The sequence below is a fragment of the Bombus vancouverensis genome, chromosome 14 (genome assembly GCF_051014615.1).
Source record: "Bombus vancouverensis nearcticus chromosome 14, iyBomVanc1_principal, whole genome shotgun sequence".
NCBI classification, from domain to species: Eukaryota; Metazoa; Arthropoda; class Insecta; order Hymenoptera; family Apidae; genus Bombus; species Bombus vancouverensis.
Window position 1 is genome coordinate 4,574,578 of NC_134924.1, and position 18,619 is coordinate 4,593,196.

At 36.6% G+C, this 18,619-nt stretch overlaps 1 protein-coding gene and 2 long non-coding RNA genes across 19 annotated transcripts in view; 2 read left to right on the forward strand and 1 right to left on the reverse strand.

Moving 5' to 3' along the window:
* mtd (TLD domain-containing protein mustard) overlaps positions 1 to 18,619 on the reverse strand; it is a 302,195-nt gene that overhangs the window by 26,129 nt on the left and 257,447 nt on the right. For 9 of the 16 annotated variants that reach the window (XM_076624102.1, XM_076624100.1, XM_076624098.1 and 6 more), the window contains 4 exons: positions 17,985 to 18,151; positions 15,772 to 15,934; positions 9,606 to 9,831; positions 7,455 to 7,541 (listed from right to left, as the gene is read on the reverse strand). In XM_076624102.1, coding sequence (XP_076480217.1) covers positions 7,455 to 7,541; positions 9,606 to 9,831; positions 15,772 to 15,934; positions 17,985 to 18,151 — 643 coding nt within the window. Of the gene's footprint in view, positions 1 to 7,454; positions 7,542 to 9,605; positions 9,832 to 10,371; positions 12,019 to 13,935; positions 14,110 to 15,771; positions 15,935 to 16,765; positions 16,860 to 17,984; positions 18,152 to 18,619 lie in introns of those variants that run through there. The other 7 variants (XM_076624096.1, XM_033343679.2, XM_076624104.1 and 4 more) reach the window with 6 other exon arrangements.
* LOC117161915 (uncharacterized) lies at positions 6,188 to 9,608 on the forward strand. Of its 2 annotated transcripts, XR_013060007.1 has the most exons (3): positions 6,188 to 7,360; positions 8,117 to 8,613; positions 8,746 to 9,608. It is a non-coding gene; the product is annotated as an uncharacterized LOC117161915 (long non-coding RNA). The 2 variants fall into 2 exon arrangements; XR_013060008.1 differs by lacking the exon at positions 6,188 to 7,360 and having other exon boundaries at positions 7,617 to 8,613.
* LOC143303571 (uncharacterized) lies at positions 13,127 to 16,147 on the forward strand. The gene is made up of 2 exons (XR_013060020.1): positions 13,127 to 13,711; positions 15,730 to 16,147. It is a non-coding gene; the product is annotated as an uncharacterized LOC143303571 (long non-coding RNA).

Here is an 18,619-nt window from a genome sequence, read left to right on the forward strand (position 1 = left end):
CGTTTAAGAAAATATAAATTTGCATAAATATCCGCGGTCTATCTATTGAAGAGAAAAAAGAGAAAAAGAGGGAAGAACGTGACAACAAAAGAGAGAGGGAGAAGATAGAGAGCAGAAGGAGAGAAATGGAGATGCAACTGAGAATCCCTGTCCGGTAATATTGATAGCGGACAATTACGCGTGGGCCGAGCCGCAGATGCGCAAAAACGCCAAGAATAGAAGCTCGTAGCAGCTATATCTACGATAGACAACTTTAGAATCCATCAAATCCAAACTTCGTGATAAGAATCTCCATCGTTATTCAAGCCCGAAGAAACAAACATAAAAGAAAAAATGAAAAAAGAAAAAAAGATGGAACACACGAAACACGTTTCATCGCTGTTATTTTACCAATTAACGCCTCGTTAATCTTTTCTAATATCTTGCATAGAGGCGTTAAATACCAATAGCACGAACAACATAATAAGATCGTGTTTTCTGAATCATCTCAAGGCGCTTCATCTAAGCGACTGGTAATGCAAATTACGAAGATTAATGAACGTCTACCGACGTATCTGGTCCGCATAGCGATTTCAAGCAAACAAGCAGCCAGATTTTTATGTTTCATGGAAAATTACTGACAAATTCCATGGTGCAATTTTCCAACCGGTCTACGTGATGTCAATACGTCACGTACATCACACTCTGACGCGATGCAGATAATAAAGAGGATTACTTTATCAAGAATTTAATCCTCTGTACTTAACTGTTCTCTCCAAATACGGGATAAACGTATAGAAAATTCAGTTCGATGATCGTTAATAGGTAGAAATATGGAAAGGTGGTAAAATCGGTCGGCTGTTAAGCCACAAAGGCTGTTGCAGGTGAAAGTTTACTGTGCATTTTTCTCTTCAATTATAAAATATTATATATAATTTAATAAAATTGTAGATCAGTGAAATCAAATGTTTTGTTATTTTGTTTAATCGCGAGCTCTTAGAGGCTGTTATGGGTGAAACGCACGCACCATTACTGCGTCACATTTTGTTTAAATTAAAAAATTAATATAGCTAAGCGCGATGAAATATTTTATCATTATTCGATGCAATATTTGCAGCTTTTACGATATTATTGCAACTAAATATACATCCTATTCCAACAAACATTCATTCATTACAGCAAACTTCAACATTGTTGACATGACATGAGTCAATATCCAATAAGATAAAAGTCGAGAAAGAAAAGTAATGTCGGGGTCTATACAAGTGTAGCTCTAACTGAGATTAATACAATTGTTAGTGCTATTTTATTTATTTGCTTTATTTTACGATCTTAATATGTTATCGTTTCTATTCGCTACACGAAGAATTCGAAGAATTTATCATCTAATATTTAGTCGTTGCTCGAGCTACAACTGGACAATGGAGGTGTCGAATTGGACCTTCGTTGCTACGTGAAACGCGTATGCCAGGTATCCGCGATCATTTAGGAACAATTAGACCGAGATATTTGGATAATAGGAGAGCTGAAACGACAGCAGCGGAAATTTTTAGAAATTCAACTCTGACGAGAGACAACGATCATATCTTATTTACACTCGATCACTGTTTTATCGTCGACCAGCTGTGTTTTCAGAGCTACACACGATTTCGCACGCTAACGAACGCACGATAAGGAAAGTGTGACTTGCATACAATTAATAGGCACATGCTGTTGTATTTTGATACTGTGTGCAAATTCGTAGTCTATACGGACAATTTAGATTTCATTTTCATGGATTCGATATTTGTTAAAATGATCATTCTAATAAAAAAAAAAAATACTGCAGATAAGAAAACGAATAAAGAAATTACTTAATCAACGTTTACTTTTATAAATATTGTGTGACTGTGAATTTATAGCTCGTACAGAAAATTCCATTTTTTTAATTTTTCTTTAAATATTCAGTACACGTCATTTCGGCGAAAAATCGACGCGAATCGACAAAATCATTATCGACACGATTTTAATTCCAGCGTTAGGAGGAAAAAGAACTGAATAAATGATCGCATTTTACGAGCGAAATAAATCAACATATGAAGAACCATCGCTATTCCAATCAGTTTATTAAACACAGTCCAATCAATCCTTGTTCGAGATTTCATAGCTTTTTGAATAACAACAATGGACGATCGATTGATCATTCAATTTAAGCAACGCACTGCTTCAAAGCGAAATTAACTTTTTACACGTAGTTTCAATCTCTTTGATTATTAGCCTTTGAAGTTGCTTGCCGCTGGTAAAGCACGTGCATTTTATATGTAAGTATAGAATATGAAGCATACTTAATTTGATATTTATAATACAATGTACAGCGATCGCCTATAGATACCCATAGACAGTGAAAGGGTTAATAACAAATCAAATTGCACATTAGAAATTGACGAACCATAAAGAAGATAAGGCAGGAAGGAACAAAAGGTTCGTATGGGAAGCTCAGAGTTTTAATTCATAATGCTATTAGTTTATAACTTATAAGCGTTTAAAGATTTCCGGGGAATCTGTGAAACTATTTCTAAAGAAAATGTGACACAGACAGAAGAACAGTTCTGCTCCATTTTGGACTATTATTTCTACAACGTCAGCAATATTTGAAGGAATTCGACAATCATTAATTCCACGAATGAAAGACTGCATTCTTGCAGAGGGAAGAAATCTCGAACGTTCATTACAACTGCTATGAAACAATCAATAAAAATATTTGCACTTGCTTACAACTGCTTGTAAATCCTTACAGTTCTACGATAAAGCATTTTCGAAAAAGAGTTGACACGAACATTTTCTATCTTTTGACGTCATTAACGCAAGTTTCCTCCCGATCTTACACAGCGTTACTCTCCTCTCAATACTTCATATGTCGAGTATTTTATATTTACCATTATTTATTACACAGATCTGGAACACGAATCGCACTTCATTTGCTACATATTATCGTAATAGATGCAGCGAGCAATATAGTTGAACGAACGTCTCATAGACGCTCGTAACAGACAGTGAAAAGGTTAATAACAAGTCGGACTACAGAATTCGAAATGAAGGAACGTTATATCTGAAATCACAAGCAACAGATGGCAAGGAGAAACGATCGGAGGAATGCATTGTTTATCCTGCCCGTGTCCAGCGACGTGTTACGGGCTGGCGCCATGGTTCTCGCTAGCTGGGCAATTTTAGCGAAGTTTCGTGGAGCTAATGGAACGAAGATGGAATGTTGGCACGGTTCCGAGAGAGCGAAGGTGACGCGTTCCAGCGTGTCCTCGGACCACGGTGTGAAACAACTCGAGGACGGAAACATCGTCTACGGCGACTTGTTTTTGGAAACACGACGGAGGGTTCGCGAGAGGCTAGAATCCGCTCGTTGCTCGCGTGTTCTACGTCGATCGTACTTTATGCAATCCTCACTTGGTATTTTCGAGCGATACGAGCAGAGTTTTGGAAGCAGAGCTTTTGAAAAAATTTGCAGAGGGAGAAAGAACGTGAGTTCGAGGGAAGAAGAACGTGGCCATTGAAATATGGCTCTAAGAATAATTATACCGAGATATACACGTGTTTAGAATGAAATGACGAGTGAGAATCTTTATCGTCTTTGATGTCCATCTTTTCGATACCGATCTTTTCCATTCCTTTAATTTTAACGTTGATCGTAAATTTAGTAACGTAGTTTCCTATAGAAATTGTCTACAGTGACTAATGCTGGTCCAAGGAATACATATTTGATTATTATTTTATCGACACGCGTTATGTTTATTTTTCTTCTATCTCGCGAATCTAACAGGTTCTTTTTTTTCTAGCTATTTCGTGTTTAAATATTCATCTTCAGTCAGAACGTGGTATTGAAACTTTTTTCTATCTTTCGGATCTAACAGGTTCCTTTCGTTTTCAAATATTCGAGTTTAAATATTCAGCTTCAGTCACAGCGTGGTGTTAAAATTAAAAAACTGACGGAGGTGTACCGGTCACGTTTCTGTTTCTACGGATCTTTGTATATTTACGTTCGTTTTGTTCCTATTAGAAAATGAATAGAATTCGCTAATGAGTGTCATGCACAGAGTTTAGAAACGGACGAAGGATAATTTTAGCCCACGATAGCCCTTCGCGTATAGATATGATAAACAGGGTGAGATACGTGCAATCGACATAGAACATCGACCCCAGTCAGGACCACCCACTACTGAAACTAATCTATTTTCTACTCCATAGAGGAGCAGTTCAGTTTTCCAAAAGTTCGACGAGTAATGATTGATATACTTCAGGTTCGAAGTTGTCCAATTATAAACGCACAATTATGCGGCCAGTTCTCAACATTTCCATTGTCATTGACGTCAATGGATTCACCGTTGAAAATAACCTTGGCACATTTGCAACATCTTCGAAATCTTTTGTCGTGGCTCGACATAAAAATGTCTCAATGGAAAAAACATCGAGTGAAATACGGTTACTTAGAAACCAACTTGCATTAATATCGGTGTATCGTAGAACGTTCAAACGTTAATATTTACAATTAGCCTTAACCGAGGATAGGGATAAGTGCACAGGCTGTTCACGCTGTTGGTTATCAGCGTTTTTCTCGTAAGTAAGCAACGAGTGTGAGGGAAAAATGAAAGTTGGTAAATATGAATAATTCAAAATGAGTTATACGTTCACCATAGTATCTTTTTTCGCAAGCGAAAAAATACATGTACATCTTGCTTGACTATGTCTTAAATGAAAATCTTCCTCTCTTTGCGTACATCGAATCCTCTCGTCAGTCCACGAAAAAAGAAAATATTATGCGAACATAATATGGTCGAAAGCTGATTACTTTAGAACATATTTTGCCCTTAATTTTGTAAAATATCACATGAAAAAAACAGGGAACGACGTAACGCAATATTCTTGTATTTATGTTTTCTCCATCTTACATACGACAGATTCATTTAAAACATAAAAGCGCACGTGCATCTTTGTACCTGCGAAAAGAATGTCGTGAATACGTAGTTCGCTTTGCAACATTTTTCCTCATACTTATCGTTTGCGAGAAAAACCTTGGGAATTAATAACCTTGGACACCCTGTACAATTGACTAATTATTTTTCCTCGTATATACCAACAATAAATACCTATAGTCACATTGTAGCTTCATTTGAATTACTAATGGTAATTATTTGTGTAATCTTTCCAAGTGGTACGCTTATCTCTACTTATATATATATATATATATATGTATATATATATATATATATATATCAATTTTAATTATTCTTACAGTCTCCTGCAACAGACATCAAATAAACAATAATCGTAATCTTGGTTTAAGAAACGATTATGGTCACGCTTACTATCATCCAATTACTGACTACAGTATTCCTTATCATCGTCCTCAATGATTATTATCATCCATATTCCATAAAAGACACTTATGGTCACACGTAAAATTCTTCTTCAATGAAAAGTTCATCACATCGAACATTCGACAGCGGATACATACACAGGCTTTAGGAAAGAGTAAGAGCGTTGTAAAAATAGCCATTGATTCACAGTCGTTGCTTTTATTGCTGCAGTGAGCAAGCAGGATTGTTCACGTGCGATGAACATCTGTATTTGGCAAACGATATCATCGTCGAACGGAAGCAGTGACGTAGGCGAGTCGCGAGCGACCTTCCGGAAATAAATCGGTCACAGCGGCATCATCCGAAAAGCATTTTGGTCTCATTAACCTTCCCCCACGATGAAAAACGATCTATGAGGATCACCGCGGGCTTTGGGCGTGCGCGCGCGCGCAGACAAAGCGATCCGATCGGACAAACCGCAGGAAATCGTTGAATATTTCTGGAACGAGATTCACGTAAACAAGCGTCAAACATTTTCATGCTCCATGATTTGTTTGTTTTTTTATACAAAATTTTCGAAGGAAATGGTCCCTAGTTAATCTCGAAATTATTAAAAATTTCAGCAAGATTTGTATCTTAAAGCATCGTTGTAGTTGAGATTCGAGATTAGACCAGTTACTTCTAAATTGATGTGATCTGCAAGCTGAGAGATCTTCGCCTGAATCGATTTTGTATCGTGCACCCGATGATTCTTGATAATAAAGCTCTTCTAATGAACATGCAAATTACTCTGGTATTTTGATACTTAAATTTTGAAAATCTATGTAACATGGAATTTGTCTGTCATCTATAAAAAAAGAAAAATGCAGAGAATCCGTATAAGATTTGATTTTATATCACTTTATCTTCATAAAGATAAACTCTTTCTGATAAACTCTTCTTTCCTGTTTTTACATTTCTCGTGTAGTGGCATGTTTATAATGCAGTGGATGTGAATCATGCCGCGAATAATCCGTCTAAAGACTAAACGAATGATCAGCTGTACGAGACGAGACGGCAGTGAGAATCCAAAGCTGAGCGTACAGAGAACAGCATGCACGTTTAATATCCACACGCGACACACGTCGGGGTATATTTTAGCCGAAGAGGCCGTTGGTCTGGCTCTAAATACAGAAGAGAATGTTCAACGCGATTTGGGCGACGATTAAAACCGCCCAGTGAGGTGTTCGACCGAACGAAGGGGTTCAAGAACGACGAAGACACACGACTATTTCTGTCTCGAAGTATCATCGGTACGATATAGTCTGACGAGAAACTCGAGGGTTACGTGGTTGATCGATGTCGATCAACCTGATCTTAAGTCTCGTTCGAATTAATCAAGCTAGCTAACGATAACGTAAACCAACTTCCTGTTAACGCGTTACATTTGCAAATTTTTCCCATCAATTTACATTCTCCAATTCTGTCTTCCACGGTCTCGTCCAATATCTTCTCCACGCTATTTCTTTCATCTAGATTCTATAATTTTATGAAATTTAAAGAAATCGAAATATGTACGACATTAAAAAGACAAAAATTCAAACGACACAAGGCAACTTGGAATCCTGCGACGAGCTAATCGACCCATTTGAAATTTTTCTTATTCCCTTACATAAAGTTCTACTATGTTACAATTAATAACATTCCACATTCTTGTTTCATCAGCAGCTTCAAATCTTACCAAATGATATATTCAAATTTCAAGATGGCTTTTATTCAAATCGTTTCAGCTCAACATTTCCTTTCACCTCTGACATCTATCTCGTTAATTAGCATTTTCCTCCATGCACGTCGCAACAATAACCGCGTACACCGTAATATACCTAACTATCGGCCAGTCAATGAAGCGGCAAGAAGCGTTTTGGGACAACAATGACGCAAAGGAAACGATCAACGTGGGTTAGGCCGCAACATCGCGTGACAACGGTGCAACGGTAGATCCGGAAACAAGTAGAACAAGTAGAAGAAGGTGTGGCAGACTGTGTACAATCTATGAGGTGCGTATCTTTTATAGTCAATATCGAGCAATTTGAGTTTGTGCCTATTCTGTAATAAAAAATGATCGACAACGGAGGAGTGGGGAATCGGTACCTCCGGGTCCTGGATCTGCTCGGAATCCGCCGATGTGCTCGACGTCTTCAGGATGCTGTACAGCTTTACGTAGGGGGCCTTGATCAGCTGTTAGCCAATATAATCGGCCGTTTTTAGCGGTTTCATTAACTGGATTTCCACCTGGTTCCCTCGATACTCGCATCGAAAACTATTTCACATTCCTTGTACAATTTTCTCGACTCTTTAAGCTTTCATTTTGCAAGTTGGAGTTAAGTCCAGGAATTCCTTTGAATGTGTTAAAATTGTTGTCGAAGTTTCTTTCAAAAGCTTGCTCTCACGAGTTTCGAACATAGGAAAACATCTCTCTTACTCTTAAATATACTCTTAATAATATAGAAACAGTTCTGAACATTTCTAAGGAGTTCTCGAGTCATTTTTAGATAATTCACGTCGAACATATATAGATCTCTTCTTCAGAAATGTACAGATTTTTAAATGAAAAAGAAATCTTTCCTGATACAAGCATAGATAGTCCTGAAAAGCTCTCGACAGTTTGCAAGCTACTTCTCAATTACTCCACGCGAATAAAAATGTACTACACAGTTCTGAAAAAGTTTCAAGAGTTTTCCGACTGTTCTCAACATCGATGCAAGGATCGAGGGTGCACTGGAATCACTAACGCTAACTTTTTCTTGGTTTAGATAAAATGAAAACTAAAAGAAGAAAAGAACCGATCGGCCAGAAAAAAAGAAAAGCTCGAAGGAGATATGCGAAAAAACAATTGATACGGTGCTCGGATCCGATGGATGGAATCCAATGATGACGACGATGATAACTTGGTGCGTGAACGTGACGCGAGAAAACATGAAGAAACGTGAAGTGGAAATGAGAAGACGAAGCTGTGCACAGCGTTACGAGCAACCAATCGATAAATATTTAAGATGACGATGACAACGAAAAAAGGAAACGAAAGAAACACAAGTGCGAACGTGAGGAACAAAATTCTAGAAGAGAATGTTCCAGTGTGTTAACGCAGTTAACACGACCGTTCGACAAATCAAACTATGGCTATGTTTGACAGCGACGAACGAGTGCATCGAACCTGGGTGCAGAGGACTCGTAGCTCGCGAGATGAGTCAAAGAAAATACGAAATTATTACGAAGATGCTGATATCGTGATAAACGAGGATAAAATCAAGTACGTATGTGTCTGTATGAGTTGATTCGATGGTTGATTACACGTAATCACGCTGAACGATTTTTATATCTTATAATGTGTTCTACGAGATAAGGTTTTAAAAACTGAATAAGATTGTATTATATTTAAAAGGGAAAACGTGCTCGAAAATTTGAAGAGTGCTTGTAGAAAACACTTGACAAGTGCCAAGAAACAAGTTTCTCAGGAGGAAAAGGAAACCGATGCATTGATGTAGTTCAAATTCAGGAAAAAGAGAAGCGTATCTGTAGAAAAGTCTGTATGTGCCATCTTTTACTTGTAAAGAAAACTTGGTGCTCAATTCATCCAGATAGGTGGCACAGACAAAAGCCAAGCAACAATTAACTAAAGTTCATTGGTACTTATATTTTTCTCTGTAGAGGTGACGTTGTGACACCATCTTCTAGCACTTAGGTTAATAGCCATTTAGGAAGATTAAAATAGCACATAAATTCTATAGTACAGTATTCTTGTCGGTATGTAAGACATTTCCCAATGAAACATCAAAGTTTTTCAATTTTCGCACTTACAGTATCTTCTACAAAGACTTTTCAATTATGTTGTATATTCCACTTTAAAGAATATAGGACAATTTGCGAAGAAAATTGTCAAACTATTAATGTATATAACGAATTAAAGATTTGAAAAAGAAATAGCAAGTATAAAAGTTGAATGTTCTTTGACTCGACTTGAGTGTTTTCTGCAAATGATTAATACAAGATTTCATCAAAGATTGACATATGTCAACAATCTACAGAAATGTCCCATAAGCTATAAAAAAGAAAAAAATAATAATAAAACTGTATAACGAAGTTAGGTGATCAAACCTTGATATTTTCAAAGAACCGAGTTAATTAATTAATCTTTCATCCTGACTACACAAACGTTCAGCGTGTCAACGTATAACGAGAAAATAAAATCGTCGCCGTCGATGGCCAATTAGGCGAGAAGAGTTTTAAAATCGAGCCACTTACCTCCCATGATTCCCTCGTCAGCTCGGAGATCTCATCGCTGTCTTGACGACATTTTTCCTCCTCGGTGGCTTCCCCGGCTTTCCCAGCCTCGTGCGGCGACAATTCAGGTGATAGATCCGTGTCAGTGTCCAGCAAGACATATCCCCGTTCTCGCCAATAATTCTCGTCGAGTTCTCCATAAAGCGACGGCACCCACGCATGGATAAACCTGTAGAGGTCGTCCACCCTGCAAACACCAAGAACACGCTTAGTATTAATCAGCGACGCTCATTCAGCTAGTTTCTTTTCTATTCTACGAGAGTTCACCTCGTTCCCTTGCGTGTATTTATCAGGCAAACGTACACGAGAGAATCGACGAGGATTACGAATGCTCTTATCGCACTGATTTGATAACAATAATCGGTAACGTAATATCGGTTGTAACTTCCAATAAACGTTATGTCGTGTTTTAAAGCCTATTGTGAAACGAGATTACACAAATGGATATTTGTTCATTGATTTCTCAAATTAAATTTCAATTTTCTTTATCCGAATAAATTGTTTACCGGATAGTTTAAGGTAACCCAAGGTAACTACTTCGTTCAATTTTTTGATTCTACGAAATACGTGAATGACTTCATAGCTTTGACCAACACTGTAAATAAATGAACATTATAATTAACACGATATTCTTAACTATCTATATCTAACCATAAGAAATACATTGAGTTACCCAATCACTCAAACATTGAAAGTAAAAGAGAAATCGATTTCACCAGTTTACTACCTTCGATTAACGAACGGTATAATGTTCTGCACGGTATTCGAGAGATTCTGGTTGTAAATGAAATTCACCACGTTGCTGACACTGCTCAATCCCCAATTCATTTTGCTGTCTTATTAGGTACGGTACTCGTACGCTCAATCCAGTCGTCTCTCAAATTTGACTTTCTTTAACAGATATCAAGACCGTACGAGGACATTTCCTATTTCCTTCAATGACCACGCGGTTCTTCTTCTGCACAGCGCGATTTCAGTTCCAACGAAGTTCCAAAGTTTCGCGTTATACAATTCTCTTTAAAACACATTTACAGACACCGAAATAGTTTCGTGAATTTCGAGGTTTCCGCTTTAAACCACTCGGCTGCCCTTTAAAACTTATTTCAAAAAATATCGCAAGTTGTAACACTCGGAATCACTGTTAGACCGATACGCTTTTGAACACTGGACCAGCTTCACAAATTTGATTAACTTTGCGTCAAACGACTCGATCATTCTTTGAAACCAACACCGAACTACTTCGATAAATTTTGTACGTTTAGCTTGCAGCAACTCGGTTATTCCTTGAAACTTGCTTGCAGAATCACAACAGGTTGCACCGGTGAAGAACAAAGCGATTATGATGCAACCAACGAGGATACCACAGAGGCACTTGTTAGAATCACGTCGCTCGACTGAACAAGAATTAGACGAGTGAATCATGCAGGAATTATGTATATTTATTACGATGACGTAAACTTGTTGCAGCTGGTGCAAAATTTAACTGATTTTTTAAAGGCGTAGCCGTCACGGAGTCGCGATATCGCGAGTTACACGTAGTCCAAATGTTATTTCTACGAGGCGTACGAATTAAAAGAGAGGAGTCGAACGAATGCGGAACACAGTCGGTTCCAAGTGAAATTTTTTACTGCGTACAAAAGCGTTTTATCTGTTTGACATTGCCCGTCATTGTTCAAAGCATGTCGATTAGGTATATCATTATCACCTGTCCGTTATCGCGACATCCAACTGTTGCTACAATAACTATTGTCTAATGTTTCAAAGGTGTTTTACGTTAAATAAGATCATTTCGATCATTAGAAACTAGCATGAGTTAATAATTACTGTCATTATAAACAAACAAACAAAATTTTAATTGAAGTTTAACCGTGCGGAATTAAAAAACAAATAGCCTCTTATCTTACTGTTCTTATTATCAAAAACACAGAGTATTAATAGATTTCAAGGACAACGATTATTATCGAAAAATTGGCGCTACAAGCTTCTCAATTTATATTTCAATTTATATTGCACGTAAAAATTATTATTATCCAATAAAGTGTTTTATCTATCGCCACTCTGTTACGTGCTACGTTTAAGAAATTATATTAACATTCTCAAAACTGAATTCTTTTTAGTCGGTGAGCAAAGATTACCTCTTATTAATTACTTTCTGTACACGATTGGGTCTACTTTATTCGCTTCTAATTTATAATATTCGCTTCTAAATCTTAGAAATCCGATCTACGCAACTTCTAAATCCCAAACCTCGCAATCTACAAGAAAAGCTTAAATCCTTGACCTTTTCCAATCTACAAGAAACTCTTAAATCCTTAATTTCTCTCTGTCTGTATGTCTGTCTGTTTCTCTCTTCTCCCCTCTCTCTGTCTCTGTCTGTCTGTCTGTCTGTCTGTCTGTCTCTCTCTCTCTCTCTCTCTCTCTCTCTCTCTCTCTCTGAACCTGAAAAAATACAAGAAGAATTCCTAAATTCAGAAACGACAATTATACGTGTAAAAAATTCCACAAACTGCTGTGCATTTCTGGTCTCGAGAGAAGTATTCTTTTTTAAATAAGCCGACCAATCAGAAGATGAGAGAACTGCTCATCATCTTGTATTTATTATACTCGTCTTAAGTTCGTCCATCGGAAGACCGCTTTGTACACAATCAGGTAACAGGAAACAATTTGAATATCTGTCTATCTAAGACGATGAAGCGAGAGATTAGCGTAAAACGTCGTTGGGTTTTTTACATCTTTTCCATTCGCGATTCCATTTCGCCTAAGACAATTGTACAGGAAGCTAGTTATATAAAATTACATAAAATGGCACATGAAATAAATATACGAAACTTTAATCAAACCTGTTTGATTTTAAACGATTCTTTGTCACATTTATAATTCGATTATTCATTATTATATCTTAGAACAAATATTGATGAGATAAATGTGCTTGTTTTCTTATTTGCATAAAGAATTAAATCTTGGCTGTATATCTGATACAACAGAGCAATCTTTTTAAATATTTTTTAAAATTAATATTTTAATTTCACGATAGATGACGATGAAAACGTTGTTCAGTCATAGACACGTAGTAGAAAATGGTATAAGCGCGTTTAAGACAATTTTAGAAACAGCTGGAAATTCTGTTCTGATTCCAAGCAAAAACCAGTTTAAACGATTTTTTAAAGAGCTGGTGTTTTATAATCATGTCGATTAGTAACTCAGTAAATTCTTCGGGATCTTTTAATGACAGGTGATCGATATTTTTTATTTCACTGCTATGCGACAATTGTAAATATTTTCACGATCCATAGTTCAGGAAGCTCTGCTCTAGACGACGTTTCAGGTCAAAAGTAAAACTGCCAGTTGCGCGGAATGAAAATACGCTTCTGCGTCGTGTTACCTAATTTCCCAATCACGTGACGGCTACCAGACACTGTTCTTTCGATTTATCCCTACCGTGCAACACGTAGTAATGCTATTATAGTACACAAAACGTTCGCCAGGTCAGAAACATACGTGTAACGCGATGCGAAATAGTTGTATGTTAGAACGCCATTTATCTTGATGTTTATCGTCCTGATCTCTCGTATTTTTATGTAAATTCATATAACTGTTGATACAGTGCAAGAAGGGAAAGCCACAAGCTTAAGTTTAAGAGATTTGTTTCATTGATTAAGTATCATAACGTGTACTTTACTTTCGAGATTTTATATATTTTCATGCATTACGTGCTTTCGCGCGAATTTTTACACGCAAAAAAAAAAATTCTCGTGATTGGCATAAATATCCGCAGTTTATTTACAATAACATTATTCGATTGTAATCCACGCGTTCCTGCTCGCTGGAAGATTTGATTTCAACCCACGTATTATTAAATGTTTATTCTTCGTTGTTGTTAAACATAAACAACGCTAACTATAGAAAGAGCGAATGAAATTAAAAGTTGAAGACATAATTTTCAAGAACGTCAGAGGAAATTAATTACATAACGTCCAAGGATAACTTGCTTATACATATAACAACAGTTCACTGATTTTCTTGACTAAGTCTCATTTTTCGCTTAAACAATAGTCGTTCACGTCAAGGTAAGTGAATTCAATTCCAGAACTATCAACATTTTGATTCTATGAATGGAGTGCAGATAAGTAGAGTACCTAAATCGTATATACAGTGGCGAATAAAAGAAAGTTCAGAGGACATAATTTTAGAAAACGAGAAGAAAGAGAAAAAGAAAAAGAAAAATGAGAAATGAGGATGTCGTATATATATCTAACATGTAAATGATTTTTATCGATACGATGATAAATACTTGGTACAAAAGTTACAAATACTCAAGTGCGTAAATTCCGATTTTTAAATTCCTTTCGCTCGCTGCTGTAACTATAAGAAGGGAAACGTGATTTTCGCACGGAGTAGAAACGATTTTTCGAACGATTCGAGCACACGGCGTGATTCCGTCGCGTTTTCTTCGCCAGACTAATATCGCGAACGTAAGCACGCAGAGGAAAAGTTACGAGCGTTAGAAGCATTCGATGATACGCTGAACACGTCACGTGATAACTCGCACTCTATTCGCGTGCACAGTGCACGCTTTTTTATTATCTAGAAGTAATCAACGCCGTATTTAATCTCACACGCTTCCACACTATTTATCTATTTTATTCAATGTACTTGCTAAACATAAAATGAACAATTTATGGATTTACTAATTACTACTAATTTAATAACTCGATGTTTTATCTATAATGTTACAGAAAAACAGCGTGTCAGCTGCATTTGATTATAGCGAATAAAAATTTAAGAGTATTTGATACTTCGTCGTATAAAAACGGTATATCTAATATGCGATTGATAATACGCGATGTGAAAAAGTTTGCTGAATTCAATCATCAAGTTATCAGAGTAGAAATAAAGTATTCGTGCGATCGAATAAAAATTTTCCAACCATAGTAATCTGCAAAGAAACTGTATATATTTATACGCTTTACCTAATCAGATAACAATATAAATAGATTTAACGCAATGACCACAGATTACATATCGCTAAATCAGATTAAGCTTTCAATTAAACTTTACGTTCTTTTTCGTTTACTAAAATCAGAGCGAAATTAAAATATACAAATTCCGGCTTAAAAATCACCGTTACTAAATTCGGAATATTGGCAATTCTCGAGAAAAGATCGCGTTAACGCATCTTTTTTTAACAATTTTATTAGCGCGAAAGCATCCGCTAGTCCAAACAGCTCGGATCAATAAAACGAAACGCGGCGAACGTGGGAGAACATTGAACGTTTCACGATGTTGACAAACGTAAAAGCGATCGTATAAATAGCGAACGCGATGGCTGTCTCGAGATCTATTTTGCGATCTCTTGCAGCTGGCCACGTGCCCCGCTCGTAATTTTTGGCCGTTCTATCTCGCGATACGTTTAAATTTTCAAAAATAACGCGTTGCCCGATTTCGCAATTATCTTCGTTCCGCTCGTTCGGCAAAGTTGTTCGAGAATATTTCATAGCGGCGTGGCGATTAATTTATCGTCACTTCCGTTGTCCAAGGCTCCTTCCGTGAAATCGACGATGATACAGGGAAATGGCAAGAATAGAGAAGGATGGGAAACAGACCTTTAAGAAACGATTCGCGAGAGATGATTTACGAGGAACCGAATTTCTCTTGAAAATCCAAGGTCCTACGATTTTCGGTATTCACAACGTATACTAAGATTTTTCGTGTCTCGCGCTTGTATAATGAATGAAACTGAATGTTTCTCAGAGAATCTTGTTTTAACTCTAGAACTATGGCTCTAACGCTAAATAATGCGTTGTAAGATTTTCCTGCGATTACTCGGAACAGATGTTCTTGGCACGATTAATGCATTTTGTTATACGTATTTTTTATCATACTACCTTAATTAAATCATCTATGTACGATAAATATTAATGAAGCGATTAAAGATAGAAATCTTATGATGAAATTCAGAACTTATAATTGATGAAATATTTGTATTAATTGTTTGAACATTTAAAAATGACTAAAGATAGAATTTTTGGAATAAAGTTTTGTAAAAAAAAAATTAGGAAAACTACAGGTGTTATAATGTTTGTAGGCTCGTGAAATGCAACGTGGAAGAAACTTCTGTTTTATTTACCTGTTACGCGGTATGCTGAACCAGTATTCTGGCCGCAGCTTCTTCTTGCCATAACTCATAATAGGCGTCGAGCGGGGAATCTTCTTATCTTTGGGCCTTCCTGTTCGCAGTCTCAGGTACAGTGGAGGATCCTCGCAAGAATGGGCTGGTCGTGGTATAAGCTCTAGATAACGCGACAGAACAATTCATTATAAAATACATTATAATTCTCCTATCTCCGGAATTAATTATTTTACCGATTCCTTTGATATTCGTTTAATTATACGATAATAGATACACGCGTTTGCGACTTTTCTAGTGAATTTTCCGACAAGACACACAATATTTAGATACCATTAAATACATTCCCTTCAAATAAAAAAAAAAAAAAAGAGAAGTAGAAAAAAATAAGGGTCATACAAGAAGCTCGTCTTTGAAGAATATTTTAAAAAGCATCGCATTAAATATCGCAGACAATATTATCGGAAAAATGTCTTTTTTGTATAAATATTGTTATTCATATATTATAAAAATGGGATCGTAAGACAAACGTACAAATCAGAACACGGTACAGTTACAAACACGAAGAAAACGGGCACAACATCGCAGGAGGGCAAAATTACGTGATAAACAGCGTGAAAAAACCGGAACCACATCTAAACGATGATGGACAAATTTCGAGTATATTGGCGACGTGAAAATTACACAGATTACATATTTAGAGAAATAAGTGCATTCGTGTGCAGGTGCAGTGGCAGAAATGAAACGGAACGTGTGAGTGAAAAGTTCAAAAATGTTTTAATTCTCAAGGGACAAGACAGGTAATCGTCAATGGTGCGAAATTCAAATTGCATGATATAATTGGAGATGGAAAAAAAAATGTTGCACAAAGAAAAAGAACGTGTCGAACAGGTGACAACGAAATAAATAATGTAAATTAATATAACGCTCTGTGGAGATATGGTGATTTATACGAAAAGGGATATAAAAGCAAGCTAATACAGTATGAACCTACCGAGGCCTTCGAGTTCGGGAAAATTAGGTGCTTGGACTAGAGAGGGACAACAAAACATATGACATTACTGCATTAGTATGAATTCATTGGCAGACGATCGTGAAACCTATTCTGCTGCTTCATGATAACTTTAAGTTTAATTATATTAAATTAGCAACTTATTCATAGAAGTTTAAGCTACTATTATATCATATTTTATTTTTAACAGTATAGAAGATCTTTACTTTGTAAACATTATATTCTTTAAATAGATGCAGCAGAAAGGGTTTCAAAATCCTGAAGACATAATAATGTTCCTCGTTTAAAATTAACGATAACGAGGTTAAGAATGAAGGGACTCAAGTCTAAACTCTGTGACCAAAAAGTAAAAAAGACAGTGACAGAGTCCAAACCCGTACGATCATGGTAGAATCGGTGTTCCTCGAATCTGTGTCAGGTATTTAGAATACTTGGAACAATATCAATTCGATATTGTTTCTTCGAAACGGTGGCACAGATTCGTGGAACAACTTTCACGGGTAATGACACACCGAATACAAGATGTAAAAACTAGTAATGACAAACGAGTAAAATTTGAAAACCATACAGAATAATATTGAAACTACGTTAAACTTGTAATAATGTAACGTAAGCGCATTTGGTTAGATATAATCATTGTCCTTTCCTTTAGTCTGTATTGGCGATAAGAGTTAGGTGTGAAGAGAGAGATATATATGTAGTCGAAATCGAATCCAAAGGCGCTCAAAAATTCGAAGAAAAGGATAATAAATGCACTAGCAAAATAACATCGTTTAAGAAGCCGTCTATACATACGAGCGAGTGCAGTGCGTGGAATGTAATCCCGTTTGCCATCATTTATTCGCCGTTTTTGTTTTTTCATGTATTCGCGGCTATGTGTAGTTAATTATAGAGTTATCGATCCCTTGAAAGGGTGTTTCTTTGTTGACGTAGTCTCTTGCGCGCAAACTACCTAACAATAATAACACGATAAAAAAAATAGCTATTCCATAACAGAAATAATCATTTCTTTAAAACGGTCGACCAACAAAACGAAACACCCAGTAAAGGACTGAAAAAGATACTTTGCGTGAGCGGAGTCTGCCACAGTATATCTTACAATCATCGAGTTAATCATTCCGAAAAGATATATATATATATATGTATAGATTGAAATATATCATGTTCCACGAAGAAACTGATCGAGTTCCGGGACACTTACTGTCGAAACTGACGAACAGTTCGGGCATATCTTCAACAGAGACCATGCTACGATAGTCCAATCGAGGAGCTGTGGCCAAGGTTTTGTTACTTCGGTTACTGTCCACGCTGCTGCTACCTGACGATGTCAACGGTTGCTGTCTGATGAATGTGCCCACGGAAGACCGTCTGAAAGGAAACCATAAGATTACTAACGATTCATTAAATATCTGAGAGATTGCGTTTCAAAATCACGAGCACACGAGATTCTCTGTTTCGTGTTCCCTGCAATTTCGAAGCAGTGTACACTGAGTAATATATATGTTGCAACATGATAAATAGCGATTAAATCATGGGGAGACGATGACATTCAAGATAAATGTTAAAATTGTATCCAGCATGTATGTACGGCGAAATAAAGTCGGATGGCTGCTCGGGGATACTAAAAACGCTGTGTTCGACTGATCGGTGAACCGTGTGTTGTCTGTAAGCGGTACTTGTAAAGCGGTATATATATATATTTTTTTTTTATTTGGTGTAGTTTCTGAAAAGATGGTGGGGCACGTTTACCTGAAAGCAAGAGAATAAAAGATGCTGATCTTTCTGAATCTCGAGAAAGGCTTAACAGAAAATTAAAAACTCAACTGAGAGACAGGA